The following is a 14,802-nucleotide window of genomic DNA, read 5'->3' on the forward strand; positions in this document are numbered from 1 at the left end:
TCACTTCTCTCATTGTCACTCAGCTTTGTATCGTTTGAAAACCATGATTTATTACACTCGGTCTTCTCTATCAAATCATTGAGATGGAGTATGAAAAGCCAATCTTTGCGGTACTCCACTATAGTACTTCACTGAAGGGGCTGAATTCCGACTAGATGGAAGTGTGACTGGTTACAGCAGCTTCTACAGGGCCAACAAAAGGTGCGACCATTCTATTTAAATGTACTTCTAATGACCGCAAGATCCTGCTAAACGTTAAGAACTTAAAGTACTGCAGGTCTATACGATCAGGGAGCTGTTTGCTGGTGGAGATAATGAAGGAGCTGCCCAATGTGCTGCTGCTGAGTCGATGGAAGCTTGCAGTCAAATAACGAGGGGCTGTCATGGTTGCTTTTCTTACGATCGCAAGACCCCTTTGGACATTGTTAATCTGGTACGTCACAAGCTCAATTTATTGGATTAAAGCAGGGGCGGATGGGGGGGAGCTCCCTGGCCTCAGTCAGGGTTGGGTGGGGGAGCTCCCTGGCCTTGGTTGTATCGAGGACTAGGCCTGAAGCCATGGTGTCGCCCATTTGCAGCCGCTGGAATGAGATGATGAAGCTGTTGCTTGTGGCATGGCATCCAGAACAGAGTTGGCTCTGGCCTCCCAGGGTTTCACTTGGCAGGAGGCAAGCTCTGTTGCGGTTGACTACAGTTATTTTTTTGGCGGCACTCAGTGGACTCAGGCTTCAAGCTGCGGGGTTGCTTGCTTTTCAGCCAACAGGGGAGAGGCATTCGAGCCGTTGCACTCTACTGGGGGCGGCGCAGTACAGTTGTGGTCAACAGAAGATTTCAATTGGACTGAGGGGTCCGACCTGTATACATATATATTTGTCTAGTTGTGTTTTTACTAATACTCTGTATGTGCCTATATAAGCAAAGGCTGGGCTTCTAGCCATGGTATCACCTGATGGGTGTCAGGTTTTGTTGGGGACTGGGAGGTCTGGACTATATTCATGCATATTTTGCATTGTTGCATTTTTACTAATATTCTATTTGTGCCCGTATATGCAAGCACTGGGTCTCAAGCTGTGGCATCGCCTGGCGGGCATCGGAGCCGGTCAGCAGATGATCTCGGTGGACTGGGGGTCCGGATTATACATGTGCATATTCTGCGTTGTTGTATTTAACTGATATTCTATATGGGTTTGTTGACGTGTATATAAGAGGGCTGGGTGGGCGGCAAGCTGTGGTGTCCTGGGGGGTGCGGGGTATGTCAGGACTCGTTAATTCTGTGAATGTGTTCTTGTATGTGACTATCAGTAACGTGTTTTCGCACGCTAATCCCGTAGTAGTGCTGTCTCATTTGGCTGTATTCATGAATTTTCATGTATGATTGAATGATTTTGGTCCAATTAAGGGGCTGCCCCAATTAGCCAAAGTTTCATAGAAGTAGTTAAAAAGGTATAAAAAGGACAAGCTACCATTTAACTATTTCTGCCTGTTAAGCCTCTGGCGTTTAGGGCAGTAATGAAGGTCCTCCATCTCTGGTGGTGCTCAGGGCTTCCTTCATCACGTCAGTAACTTCCTCTCAGCTTCACTGCTGTCACTCATGAAGTTTTGGTCACCTACGTACAGGAAAGTTGTTAACAAGGTTGAAAAAGTACAGAGAAAATTTACAAGGATGTTGCGGGGTCTGGAGGACCTGAGTTATAAGGAAAGATTAAGTAGGTTAGGACTTTATTCCTTAGAAGGTAGAAGATTGAGAAGAGATTTGATAGAAGTATACAAACTTATGAGAGGTATAGAAAGGGTGAATGCAAGCAGGTTTTTTCCACTGAGGTTGGGTGGGACTACAACCAGAGATCATAGGTTAAGGACGGAAGGTGAGAAGTTTAAGGGGAACGTGACAGGAAACTTCTTCACTGAGAGGGTCGTGAAAGTGTGGAATGAGCTGCCAGCACAAGTGGTGCATGCGAGCTCGATATCAATGTTTAAGAGAAGTTTGGATAGGTACATGGATGATAGCGAATTGGAGGGCTATCGTTGATGGGAGTAGGCAGTTTAAAAGGTTTCGGCATGGACTAGATTTGCCTGAGGGCCTGTTTCTGGGCTGTTCTTCTCTATGACAATTAAACTTGAATTGATTGAATTGAAATTGAAAAATAGTTACAGGTTCTCCACTTCAAAAGGATCTGTTGACTCCAACAGTCTGTTTACATTGAATTTCAGACTTGCAGTGGACTTACATAGGACCACAAGTTACTTCTGCAGGAACGGCTCCTTTCGGAAAGATTCATTCCAGTTTTTCCACATCCATAATTATATCTCGTACCACAATTATGTTTGAAAAGCTAGTTGTAAGTAGCAGCAGTCCCTTTCCCTACCACACCCCATCCCCACCTTGTTGCCAATGCATGAAACAATGCTTTGTTTTCAAAGGCTGCTGAGTGTAACAGTTCTGCACGAATACATTGGGAGCAGAGTGTATGAGGTTGCATTGACTGCATCTGTTCAAGAGATCAAGGAGTTAATCTTTGTGGAAACGGATTTCCCTGCTTCTGAACAGCGGCTGATGCACAATGGGAAAGAGGTAACCTTGGCTTTGAGCTATGTTTGGTAATGATGCAGTAATGTAATTAATTTTATTTAGTTATCTACAAAACCTTAAAACAATAAGCTTATTCAGTACAAATTGGCAAAAATATGACTGCATGTGGATAAGAATTTCGACAGAACCTTTTAAGGTTAGGATCAATAGTAAAAGGTTTACAGTCAGAGGGAGTTTGACATTATGATTTTGAACTCATTTGTTGCTCTGTTTTACGAGCTTGTGTATTGTGCATTAATTAGACATGACTTGCCATGCACAAATCCATGTTGACTATCACTAATCAGTCCCTGACTATCCAAATACCTATCCATCCAGTCCCTTACAACACCTTCCGATAACCTACTCACTACTAATGTCAGGCTCACTGGCCTATAATTTTTTGGCTTATTCTTAGACCCCTTCTTAAACAACAGAACCACAGCTACCCTCCAATCCTCTGGCACATCACCCATTGCTAGGGATGTTTTAAATATATCTACTAGGGCCCCTGCAATTTCTAGCCTCTCACAAGATTGGAGGGAATGCCTTGTCAGCCCCAGGGTATTTATCTACCCTAATTTGCCTCAAGATAGCAAACTCTTTCTCCTTTGTATTCTGTAATCAGTTCATGACCTCACTGCTGTTTTGCCTTACTTCTATTGGCTCTGTGTCTTTCTGCTGAATAAATACAGATGTAAAACATTCATTTAAGATCTCACCATCTCTTTTCGCTCCATGCGTAGGTGACCACTCTGATCTTCTGGAAGACTAATTTTGTCCCTTACAATCCTTTTGCTCCTAATATATTTCAAAGTTCAAGTACATTTATGGTCATAGTATCTACATATTATACAACTGTGTGATTTATCTTCTAACAGGCAGCCATGAAACAAAGAAACCTAAAAGAACCCACAAAAAAAGACCATCAAACACCCATTGCGCAGAAGGAAAAGAAAAACAAATCATGCGAACAATAAACACAAGAAAATAACATTCTGAACTGAAGCCAACAGTGAGCCTGTGTCCAGACCCTTAGTTCAGCGCAGAGCAGAGCAGTGAGCTGAACTGAACAGCTCTGTCCCTCGCCTCGGGCCCCAATACCCTGACCACTTCAATCTGGCCTGGCGCTTAAATCGTTGTCTGAACATCTGGTTCAGTCACTTAGGTACACTCTGGGGCCTGGGGCCTAGACCCAGCCGCCTCGATTCCGCCTGTACCCAGCCTTTCCAAGTCGGCCTGTTGCCCAAATCAATTAAACCTTGAGTCTTCCTCACTTACGGCAATGAGCCTGCTGACTTGCCTCGCCTCGGGTGTGACATATGGAATCGCCTCCAAGTCCAAAGGGAAGTTACAGGCTATTTTTTGCGATGATCATTTACCAGAAGAAGAATGAGTTGATTTCCTTGTTTCATTAGCCACCAACCAGAAGTTGCTGAGATTCGCCAGCGCCATCTTAAACCAGAAGAAGCCCTTGGGATTCTACTTCACCTTATCTACTGGAACAGTCTCATACCCTCTTTTAGCCCTCCACAAATTTCCTTCTTAAGTGGTCTCTTGTATTTCTTGTACTCCTCAAGCACCTCACCTGTTATTTTCTGCTTACACCTACTATGCACCTTTTTTCTCCTCTTAACCAGGGCCTCCGTATTTCTCAAAAATCCAAGGTTCCCTAAACCTGTTGTCCGTGCCTTTTATTCTGCCAGGATCATACAAACTCTATACTCTTTTTTAAAAATAAAAATTATCTTTGAAGGCCTCCCACTTACCAAGTACACCTTTGCCTGAAAACTAACTGTCCCAAATCCACACTCGCCAGAACCTTTCTGATACCATCAAAATTGGCCTTTCTCCAATCTAGAATCTCAACCCGAAAACCAGACCTATCGTTCTCCATAATTACCTTGAAATGAATGGCATTATTTTTTACTAGATGCAAAATGTTCCCCTACACAAACTTCTGTCACCCGCCTTGTCTCATTCCCAAATAGAAGGTCTAATATCACACTCACCCTAGCTGGGACATCTTTGTGTTGATGAAGGAAACTTTCCTGAACATATTTGACAAAATCTATCTCATTCGCCCCCCCCCACCCCTTTTTTACAGTACAGGAGCCCTAATCAATATGTGCAAAATTAAAATCACCTACTAATGCAATCTTGTGTTTCTTGCAATAATGTGCAATATCTCTACAAATTTCCTCTTCTAAATCCCGCTGACTAGTAGATGGTCGACAATATAATCCTATTAATGTGGTCATTCCTTTCTTATTCCTCGGTTCCATCCATAAAGTGTCAGTAGACAAGATCCCCAGGCTGTTCTCATGATCTAGCTCATGCTCTCTTTTCACACCTATTGGGCAGAAGGTCCATAAACCTTCTACCAAGTCCCACACTACCAAGTTCAAGAACAGTACTTCTCTTCAACCATTCGGTTCTGGAACCAACTTGCAAAATGCTATCGCCAGTTCAGTAGAGTAATACTATGATTACTTTGTTCTACAATGGACAATTTTTAAATTCTAATTACATCATTTCCTTGTCTAATTTTGTATGATTTATGTTTAGTAGTGTTTTTCTTGTGAATATTGTGTATCTAATGCTATGTGCTGGAGGTACTGCTTACAGTATGTTTCTCTTTGAAGCCATGCGTGCATGTACTGTACTTGTGCATAAACTCGATTTTGGCTTGGATTGGCGGTGCTAACATTGACCAGCTCTCTTATCCCATTTCCGCCTTTCACTGCAACCGCAGCTCTGACGTAGCCTGAGGCCAACTTCCTAATCCCAGCCTTGGGACAAGAGTAGTATGTTTCTATTCACAGAAATGTGCAGTGCCTGGTAACAAGTGAGTTCTGTGTACTGGAGCAGCAACCAAAATGCAATGCATTAATATTATTCAATATCTAGGCATGAAATAATAAATGTGGTCAAGGCATAACTTTCATATTATGGAAATACCTGCAGGTGAATTGTGTTCATAGATTGTAGGACATCAGTGTTGGAGAGTGAAATTTCCCTTTCTTATATCTCATCTACTTAGCTTTTATTAACCATTATCAGTATCAGTAATCCAAAATGAACTATTGCATTACACCATGCAAAAGTAATATCCTTTAACTTTGCTCCCGATGCTATCTCTTGATGTTTATCACAAATTAGTATAAAGCTGCATCACAATATCAGTTCTTGCATTTCATCTTTTTGGTTGCCAGCAGGGTAAACCAACCCCATGCTAATTTATAGATAGATAGATAGATATCCTTTATTAATCCTGAGGGAAATTTATGTGGAAGCATTCATGAGCATTTCACGTTATTAATCAAATGTCTTTCAGCTAGGGAACAAGCTGTGAGTATGACCTCCATGTAATCAAGAACAAACTGAGATAATGTTGACAATTTCGCAAATAATAACTGCCCCCCCCCCCATTTGATTTATAACGTTTATTATCTGATTCATCATTTTCTTGTCTCTATGCCATTATCGTTTGTTGGGTGCTGCTAACTTTTGGTGCCTGTCCTCTTCAGTATAATAAATTATTCTCAGCATTTTTCCCACTTTTCTTCCTTTCCATGCCAGGCATTTGAAATAGAGATCCGTCTCAGTACTTTATAACGTTAACAAAGTAATCGACTAACATTTTGTAGTTTATTTTGTCTTAAGCTGGACAGCATCCATCTGCTGCTGCTTAATTTCCTTTGCCTGCTTGTTTTTATATTTCTCCCAACTGATGATTTTGTGGAATGTTATTCAGGTTTCTTAATTAACTGCAAAATTTATTCTGTTATTATTTCTTGTATGTGTAAAATATTGTTCAATTTTAGTAGGGAAATTGCACCCACTCAATCAAAAACCCATTGCACAGAGTAAATTGCCGCTCTTGGGAATAGTTCATCTCAGTTTTGGATGGTGCAAATAGTGATCCTGAAACCCATTTCTTTGCCAACATATGTCTCAAATCCTTTCCCCATCAAGCCTTCCCTCCCTCTGAAAGTTATTGTTGAGGTCCAGCTCTCTGTGGAAACTTGATTGAGTTGTTCAGTATGCAGGGAAATTGATTCACTTCCAAATACTGTAGTTATTCTAGTTGAAATTATGAGATTAAGTAAAATTACATTAATTCTCCAATTTGGAGCAATCTAGACTGTAGTATTTATCTTTTCAATATAATGGCCTCTGTTTTAGTTTGAATGGATGTAATTATAAAATTACTTTCAGACACTTATTATATTTTTTTTCTGTTTATCAGGGTTTGCAGAAGGATATAATGTACCTGATTTTGATTCAAACATTAGATTGTAGAAATTTTATCTTGCTCTCTCCTCTAGTTGGAAGACTCGATACAGGTTGGGAGTTTGTTACAGTCTGGGACGCACAAGATTAATTTGACTTTGCAAGGAAGAGGCCTGAAAGGAGGAGGTAACTGATGTGGAATATAAAGTTGTCACTGCCAATAAGATTGACTTGGCATCCTCACTCTAATGCCAATAACTCTGTTCAGTAGTGGAGTAACCGGTACATTCAGAATTAATTCAGAAGATCTATAATAATTTTGAACTTGTCTTGGGTGTAGTGGGAAGATCACACTGCAGAGGCAGCATATTATTAAGTCCTGTCAGTAATACCCTGTAATGACTGGGTAGCTTTAACAGTATCTCTTACATCATTTTTTTGGTTTTGATATTTTTGCAAATGGGCCATTTTAAACCTTGTTTACCTCTCCTCCCACTGTACGTCTAGCCAAAAGATGCAGTAAGAAATTTTCTTTCAAGATAAATCAATACTCTTGAAAAGGGGATGTAAGAAACAGAAAGTTGTAATAGTAGGGGATTTTAACTTTCCACATATTTGCTGGGACTGCCACAGTGTGAAAGGGCTAGGTGGCTTGGAGTTTGTCAAATGTGTTCAGGAAAGTTTTCTAAATCAATATCTCGAGGTACTAACGAGAGAGGATGCAATACTTGATCTCCTAATAGGGAACCAGGCAGGTCAGGTGACAGAAGTATGTGTAGTCGAACATTTTGGGTCCAGTGACCATAATGTCATTAGTTTCAAGTTAATTATGGATAAGGATAGGTCTGGTCCTCAAGTTGAGGTTCTAAATTGGAGAAGGGCCAATTTTGTGGAAATGAGAAAGGATCTAGGAAGAGTGGATTGGGATAAGTTGTTTTCTGGCAAGGATGTGTTCAGTAAGTGGGAGGCCTTCAAAGGTGAAATTTTGAGAGTGCAGAGTTTGCATGTTCCTGCCAGGATTAAAGGCAAAGTCAACAGGCATAGGGAACCTTGGTTTTCAAGGGATATTGGTGATCTGGTTAAGAAAAAGAGAGAGGTGTACAGCAAGTATAGGCAACAAGGAACAAGCGAGGTACTTGAAGAGTATAGAAAATGTAAGAAAATACTAAAAAAGGAAATCAAGAAGACAAAAAGAAGACATGAGGTTGCTTAAACCCGAAGGGTTTCTACAAGTATATTAAGAGTAAAAGGATAGTAAGGGACAAAATTGGCCCCTTAGAAGATCAGAGTGGTTGTCTATGTGTGGAGCCTCATGAGATGGGGAGACCTTAAACAGTTTTTTTGCATCAGTATTTACTCAGGAAAGTGGCATAGTTCCTTCCTATAGAAGGAAGGGAAACAAGCTGTAGTATCATGGAACATACAGAGATTAAAGAGGAGGAGGTGCTTGCTGCCTTACAGCGAATAAAGGTAGATAAATCCCCCGGGCCTGACATGATATATCTTCGGACCTTGAGAGAGACTAGGGTAGAAATTGCAGGGGCCCTGGCAGAAATATTTAAAATGTCCTTAGGCGCAAATGCGGTGCCGGAGGATTGGAGGGTAGCTCATATTGTTCAGTTGTTTAAAAAAGGCTCCAAAAGTAAACCAGGTAATTACAGGCCGGTGAGCCTGACATCAGTAGCAGGTAAATTATTGGAAGCTGTTCTGAGAGATCGGGTATACAAGTATTTGGACAGCTAGGGGCTGATTATGGATAGCCAGCATGGCTTTGTGCGTGGTAGATCGTGTTTAACGAATCTTGTAGAGTTTTTCGAGGAGGTTACCATGAAAGTAGATGAAGGAAAGGCTGTGGATGTTGTCTACATGGACTTTAGTAAGGCCTTTGACAAGGTCCCACATGGGAGGTTAGTTCAGAAGATTCAGACACTAGGTATCCATAGAGAGGTTGTAAACTGGATTTGAAATTGGCTGTGTGGGAGAAGACAGAGAGTGGTAGTGGATGGTTGTTTCTCAGACTGGAGGCCTGTGACTAGTGGTGTGTCTCAGGGATCTGTGCTGGGACCATTGTTGTTTGTTGTCTATATCAGTGATCTAGATGATAATGTAGTAAATTGGATCAACAAGTTTGCTGATGACACTAAGATTGGAGGCATTGTGGACAGCGAGGAAGGCTTTCAAAGCTTGCAGGGAGATCTGGACCAACTGGAAAAATGGCAGATGGAATTTAATGCAGACAAGTGTGAGGTGTTGCATCTTGGCAGGACAAATGAAGGTAGGACATGCACAGTAAAATGGTAGGGCACTGAGGAGTGCAGAGGAACAAAGGGATCTGGGAGTTCAGATACATAATTCCCTGAAAGTGGCATCACAGGTAGACAGAGTTGTAAAGAAGGCTTTTGGCATCCTGGCATTCATAAATCAAAATACTGAGTATAGGAGTTGGGATGTTATGGTGAGGTTGTATAAGACATTGGTGAGACCAAATTTGGAGTATTGTGTGCAGTTCTGGTCACTATAGGAAAGAATATCAGTAAGATTGAAAGAGTGCAGAGAAGATTTACTAGGATGTTGCCAGGTCTTCAGGAGTTGAGTTACAGGGAAAGATTGAACAGGTTAGGACTTTATTCCTTGGAGTGTAGAAGAATGAGGGGAGATTTGATAGAGGTTTACAAAATTATGAGAGGTATAGACAGAGTAAATGCGAGTAGGCTCTTTCCACTTAGATTAGGAGAGATAAATATGAGAGGACATGGCTTTAGGGTGAAAGGGGAAAGGTTTAGAGGGAACTTCTTCATTTAGAGAGCGGTGGGAGTATGGAACGAGCTGCCATCTGACGTGGTAAATGTGGGTCACTCTTAAGTTTTAAGAATAAATTGGATAGATACATGAATGGGAGAGGTCTGGAGGGTTATGGACTGGGTGCAGGTCAATGGGACTAGTGGAATAAAGTTTTGGCACAGACTAGAAGGGCCAAATGGCCTGTTTTCTGTGCTGTAGTGTTCTATGGTTCTATGGATCTAGGTTTAACTAAATCTGGTCATGTAATTCTGTGCTGGAGACTGTTGTTTGTTTTTCATTCACCAGGCAGGTTTGGTCAAACAACACCACCACTTGTGGATTTTCTCAAGGACATTTTGAGAAGGTATCCTGAGGGAGGGCAGATTCTTAAGGTGAGAATTGTTTTTCTGTTTTGTTATATCCAATAACTTTCATATTCCTTTTTCCTAACTTAGATTGTTTGCATGGAGTGATATATCATACTCAGATTGCAAAGTTGAGAGTGAGAGTGGACATTCAATATAGGAGTGATAAAGATGCTCCAAGTAAACTCTTTAACATTTAGACCCCTTATTCTTTTGAGGATCAGTGGGGCTAAACCATAATTTTCAGTAACCAGGTAGCCGGTTTATAAAGAAAAAAACAATCTCCATCTTTGCTTTTAGGAACTGATACAAAACGCTGAAGATGCTGGAGCTACTGAGGTGAAGTTCTTGTACGATGAAACTGAATATGGAACAAACTCGCTCTGGTCAGATCTGCTGAAGGAATATCAGGGTAAGAGAGCTACACATCAATAGTCATTGCTTCAGATCGGAGTTGAGATTACTTACAGCATCATACTTGTGATGATATTGGGAGAATAGTGGCTTTTATAGATAGTAGGTAATTGTTTTGGTCAGGGGTGGGGATGTGGTGTTGGGGCTTGAAATAAATGTTATTCCTGTTAGAAAGTCTGCTTTCAGAAGCTGTAGTCCTAATCATCTATCATTGTAGTTGGAACTTGTTTGCAAGTACTAAGACAGACATTGAGGGCAGGGGCTGGAGCTGTATAAACTATAAACAGCTTGGAGTGAGTATAGTCCTAGCCATCGCATTTTAGGAAGGATGTACGAGAAAGGTTACAGAGGAAATAGAGGGAAATTTTGTGTAAGAAGTTTAGTTGGGGGGAGAGATTAGTTGAGTTGGGATTAGTTTCTTTGGTGAGGGGAAATAGTGATGTATAAAAATTGTGAGGCATAGGCAGGTTGAAGACAAAAGATCTTCGGGAGAGAAAGGCCATTAAAGAACAGACATTATGTTTAAAGTAACTAGTTAGAACACTCATTGGAGTATTTTGTTTATTGATTGGTTAAGGTCTAAAGTTTGCAAACTGAAATGGGTCTGCAGTCAGAAACTCTCATGAAATTTTAAAAATGTTCTGGCTTAGCATTTAATATGCCATATACAATAAAACCAGATTCTAAGAATTGGAAATCGAGCTTAATCTAGGTTACTGTATCCCTGCTCTATAATTTGGTGACTAAATGGATTCTCTGTATAGTCTGCCTGTTGTGATTTAGCTGTTTATGTATGTTAAACCTTCCTAGCTTTTAAGCCACTTTCTCCTCAGCCAATTTTGTAGTACAGTTACTCTGATCCTTGCCATGAACCCATGAACACTACCTAATTATTTCTGTTCTTTTTGTGCAATTTACTTATGGTAGATTTGTATTGTTGTTGCATTGTACTGTTGCTGCAAAGCAACAGAGTTAATGTCCTAAACCTGATTCTGATTCTGACTGCTGATGCTTAGGGAGCTCAGTCCACATACTGACCTTTGCTAATGAATCATGTCAGTTCAGCAGCACTGCAAGAAGATGAATGCCACCACACTGTACACAGAGATGTCAATTCCTCCCATTTGAGCTGGGAATTGCATTGGCAGCTGATTGTGGGCAGAAGTAGAATTGAGTGGAAAGTATTTCATGATGGGAATTAATAGGAAAATGCTTGACCATAAAATGTGAGACATGGAGATCAATGAAAAGTAAGATAGGCAGTAATTGAAAGAAGAATGATAAAATTAATATTGATTGATTGGAAGGACAGCTTCCACTCCTTGTACCAAGTGTGAATAGCTTTCCTCCAACAGAGTATTAAGGAGGATGGATATTTGTTCGCAATATGTAGGGTAGATAATTCCTGATGTTTTAAGGTTGGTACAAAGCTTCAAAGGTTTCAAAGGTACATTTAATGTCAGAGAAATGGATACAATATACATCCTGAAATGCTTTTTCTTTGCAACCATCCATGAAAACAGAGGAGTTCCCCCAAAGAATGAATGAGAGTTAAATATTAGAACCCCAAAGTCTCCCCCAGCTCTCCTCCCTCCCACGCATAAGCGGCAGCAAGCAATGATCCCCCCCTCTCCCCCCCCACTGGCAAAAAAAAGCATTGGCACCCACCACCGAGTACTCAAGCGTGAGCACAGCAACGGCAAAGACACAGACTTGCAGTACTCCAAAGACTACTTGTTTACCCAGTATTCGACATACCACAGTCTCCCCCTCCCCCCCTCCCCCATCCCCCCTCCCCCCTCCCCCTCCCCCTCCCCCTCCCCCTCCCCCTCCCCCCCCCAATAAGGGAGAAAGGCGTGTCTCTGTTTCATAGTGAGAAGGGAGACATAACAAACAACTCGCTGGTTTACGATGTTAGGTCCGTTGTGTCACTTTTTTCCGAGCTCTGTGCCCAAAGATCTTGGGTTTCTGGGCACACAGCCTTAGATCTTCCATCTCCCACAGCACACTGATCTCCTTCCCGGACACCGACCTTTGAACCCCCATCTCCAGAACCACGAGATCTTGGCCATCCAAAGGTGAGCTGAACTCTTAGGCTAAGTCCTTGGCGTGCCGAATAACAGCCAGTCGTGAAACCCGAAGAGGGTGTCCCATTCCGGCAAAGAACCATAGTCAGCATGTAACTCCAGGTCAGGGTCTTCAAAAGAATTCTGAAAGGGAAAAATAGAGATATTAAAGATGGAAATAAGAGCTTTTTCTGAGAACGCAAGCAAAGGAGTTGCCGTCAGGTGCCATTAATCCTCCTAAACTCCTCCTCCTTAACACTGATACTTACTTTTCCTGCTTGTGAAAAATCTCTTGAGATCTGTATTCCGAATACATTTTTATTAAAATGAAGTAGTTGGTATTATGTAAATGCTAATATTCCAAAAACATTCACTTGAATGTATGTCCATGATCCCCAGACCAAGGAGATTTGAACCCAGTCAGGTGATTGGTGACAGCAGGTATACCTTTAGAGTTATGGTAGAATCAGTAGGAGTAAGTTTCACATGGAACTTGCACAGCTTTTCCCTTCAAAGACAATGGAGTGTCTAGGTGAATTTGAATAAAACATCTATTATTTCCACAGGATCAGCTTTGTACTCGTATAATAATGCAGTATTTACCCCAGAGGATTGGCATGGAATTCAGGAAATAGCAAGAAGCAGGAAAAGAGATGATCCCTTGAAAGTTGGTCGCTTTGGGATTGGTTTCAATTCTGTCTATCATGTAACAGGTAAGTGAATGGCTCAGTTTGCCACCATTGGTGTAGTAAGTAAATAGAATTTCTGTAAATATTTTCCTGTACAATTATATTTTACAAGGAACCTGTGTCTAACTTGCCTTTTTCACACTTCGGTATTTAAGAAAGGAGAACAATTATTTAATTCTGGCTTCTTCAAGCCTGGTGCTACAAATTTAGACCCAACAATGGAGATGTAGGAAGGTTGTTTTCTATGTTGGAGTGGGGGGGGGGGTGGGGGTCTAAGACCAGAAGATAGAGTCTCAGAACAGAGGGATGTTCATTTAGAATGGAGATGAGGAGGAAGTCCTTTAGCCAGAGAGTGGTGGATCTATGGAATTCATTGCCACAGGTGGCTGTGGAGGCCAAGTTATCGAGTAGATTTAAAGCAGAGGTTGATAGTCAGGGCATGAAGGGTTACAGGGAGAAGGCAGGAGAGGGAAATGGATCAGTCATGATGAAATTTGTCCATTTTGGAACTTTTCCATTGTCTGTCTGCAGCTTGGCATCCCATTCATGTCCTGTGTGACTGAAATTGATTCTACACTTGAGTGAAATTTTAACTCATGTTGGATCCAACTGTTTAATTCTTAGATTAGACTGTTTAATTGTTATTTTCTTTGCAGTTTAACAATTATCTACTTGTATTTTAAGTTTTGCTTAATAATGCATATAACAGTTTAATATCCCTCTAGTGGCTATACAAAGTATAATTTTGGAAAGCTCTGGAAGCATCTTAGTTTTGCATGAAGTGAATGCTTTCTCATTGGTTAATTTGTACTGCAGTATTGAAGAAGTGCTTTGTAATTGGTTTATTCCTATCAATAGATTTGAAAGGAATTTTTCTTATCTTGGTAGTATAAAAATAGCTGTTTCTATGTTAGATACCATCTTTAGTTTCTTTCTTCTTCAACTAGTAGACCACTATCACTGTTCTGATCAATCTTCCTCCGTTCTGTCAACTCTTAATGAAACTATTATGAAGCAACAAATTTTATGCCTCATTCCTGACTTCTAAAAGATCCCTGGATTAACACAGCAAACATTAGGGACTACAGTTTCACTGAAGTTCAATTTTGAATAATGCTAAATCTTTGTAAAGTTCAATAGTAGGATTATTTTCATATTCGTATTCTATATTCGACCGTTGGATTTACATGATGGCCTTTAAAACCCGACAATTTAAGATTCAGATGAGCTTTATTTGTCACATGTACGTCAAAGTATACAGTGAAATGTCTCATTTGTGCCAACAACCAACATAGTCTGAGGATGTGCCTAGGGGCAGTCTGCAAGTGTTGCCATGCTACTGGTGCTAACATAGCATGCCCACAACTTACTAACCTTAGCTTGTACCTCTTTGAATGTGGGAGGAAACTGGAGCACCCAGTGGAACCCCACGCGGTCATGGAGAGAACCTACAAACTCCATACAGATAGATGTGAAAATTGAACCGGGGTCGCTGGCACTGTAAAGGGTTGCTAACTGCTAGACTACTGTGTCCCCTGACATGCTTATTTTGAAAAATTTTCTTTACAGATGCATTTTATTAATAAATTAATTGATGGTCAGCTTTGGTAAGCCTTGGTGTATCCCAGCCTTAATCCCTCTCACCCACACAGCTATTCTTTAAATAGGAAAGTAGGATGAGA

At 41.0% G+C, this 14,802-nt stretch overlaps 1 protein-coding gene across 4 annotated transcripts in view; it reads left to right on the forward strand.

Moving 5' to 3' along the window:
- The window catches only part of sacs (sacsin molecular chaperone), a 118,444-nt gene that overhangs the window by 45,657 nt on the left and 57,985 nt on the right, over positions 1 to 14,802 (forward strand). For 3 of the 4 annotated variants that reach the window (XM_072263040.1, XM_072263038.1, XM_072263042.1), the window contains 5 exons: positions 2,422 to 2,572; positions 6,901 to 6,991; positions 9,893 to 9,978; positions 10,252 to 10,363; positions 12,998 to 13,144. The exons of the other annotated variant lie outside the window; for it this stretch is intronic. In XM_072263040.1, coding sequence (XP_072119141.1) covers positions 2,422 to 2,572; positions 6,901 to 6,991; positions 9,893 to 9,978; positions 10,252 to 10,363; positions 12,998 to 13,144 — 587 coding nt within the window. The remainder of the gene's footprint in view (positions 1 to 2,421; positions 2,573 to 6,900; positions 6,992 to 9,892; positions 9,979 to 10,251; positions 10,364 to 12,997; positions 13,145 to 14,802) is intronic. 4 annotated transcript variants of the gene reach the window in all.

The sequence above is a fragment of the Mobula birostris genome, chromosome 7, assembly GCF_030028105.1.
Source record: "Mobula birostris isolate sMobBir1 chromosome 7, sMobBir1.hap1, whole genome shotgun sequence".
Lineage (NCBI taxonomy): Eukaryota > Metazoa > Chordata > Chondrichthyes > Myliobatiformes > Myliobatidae > Mobula > Mobula birostris.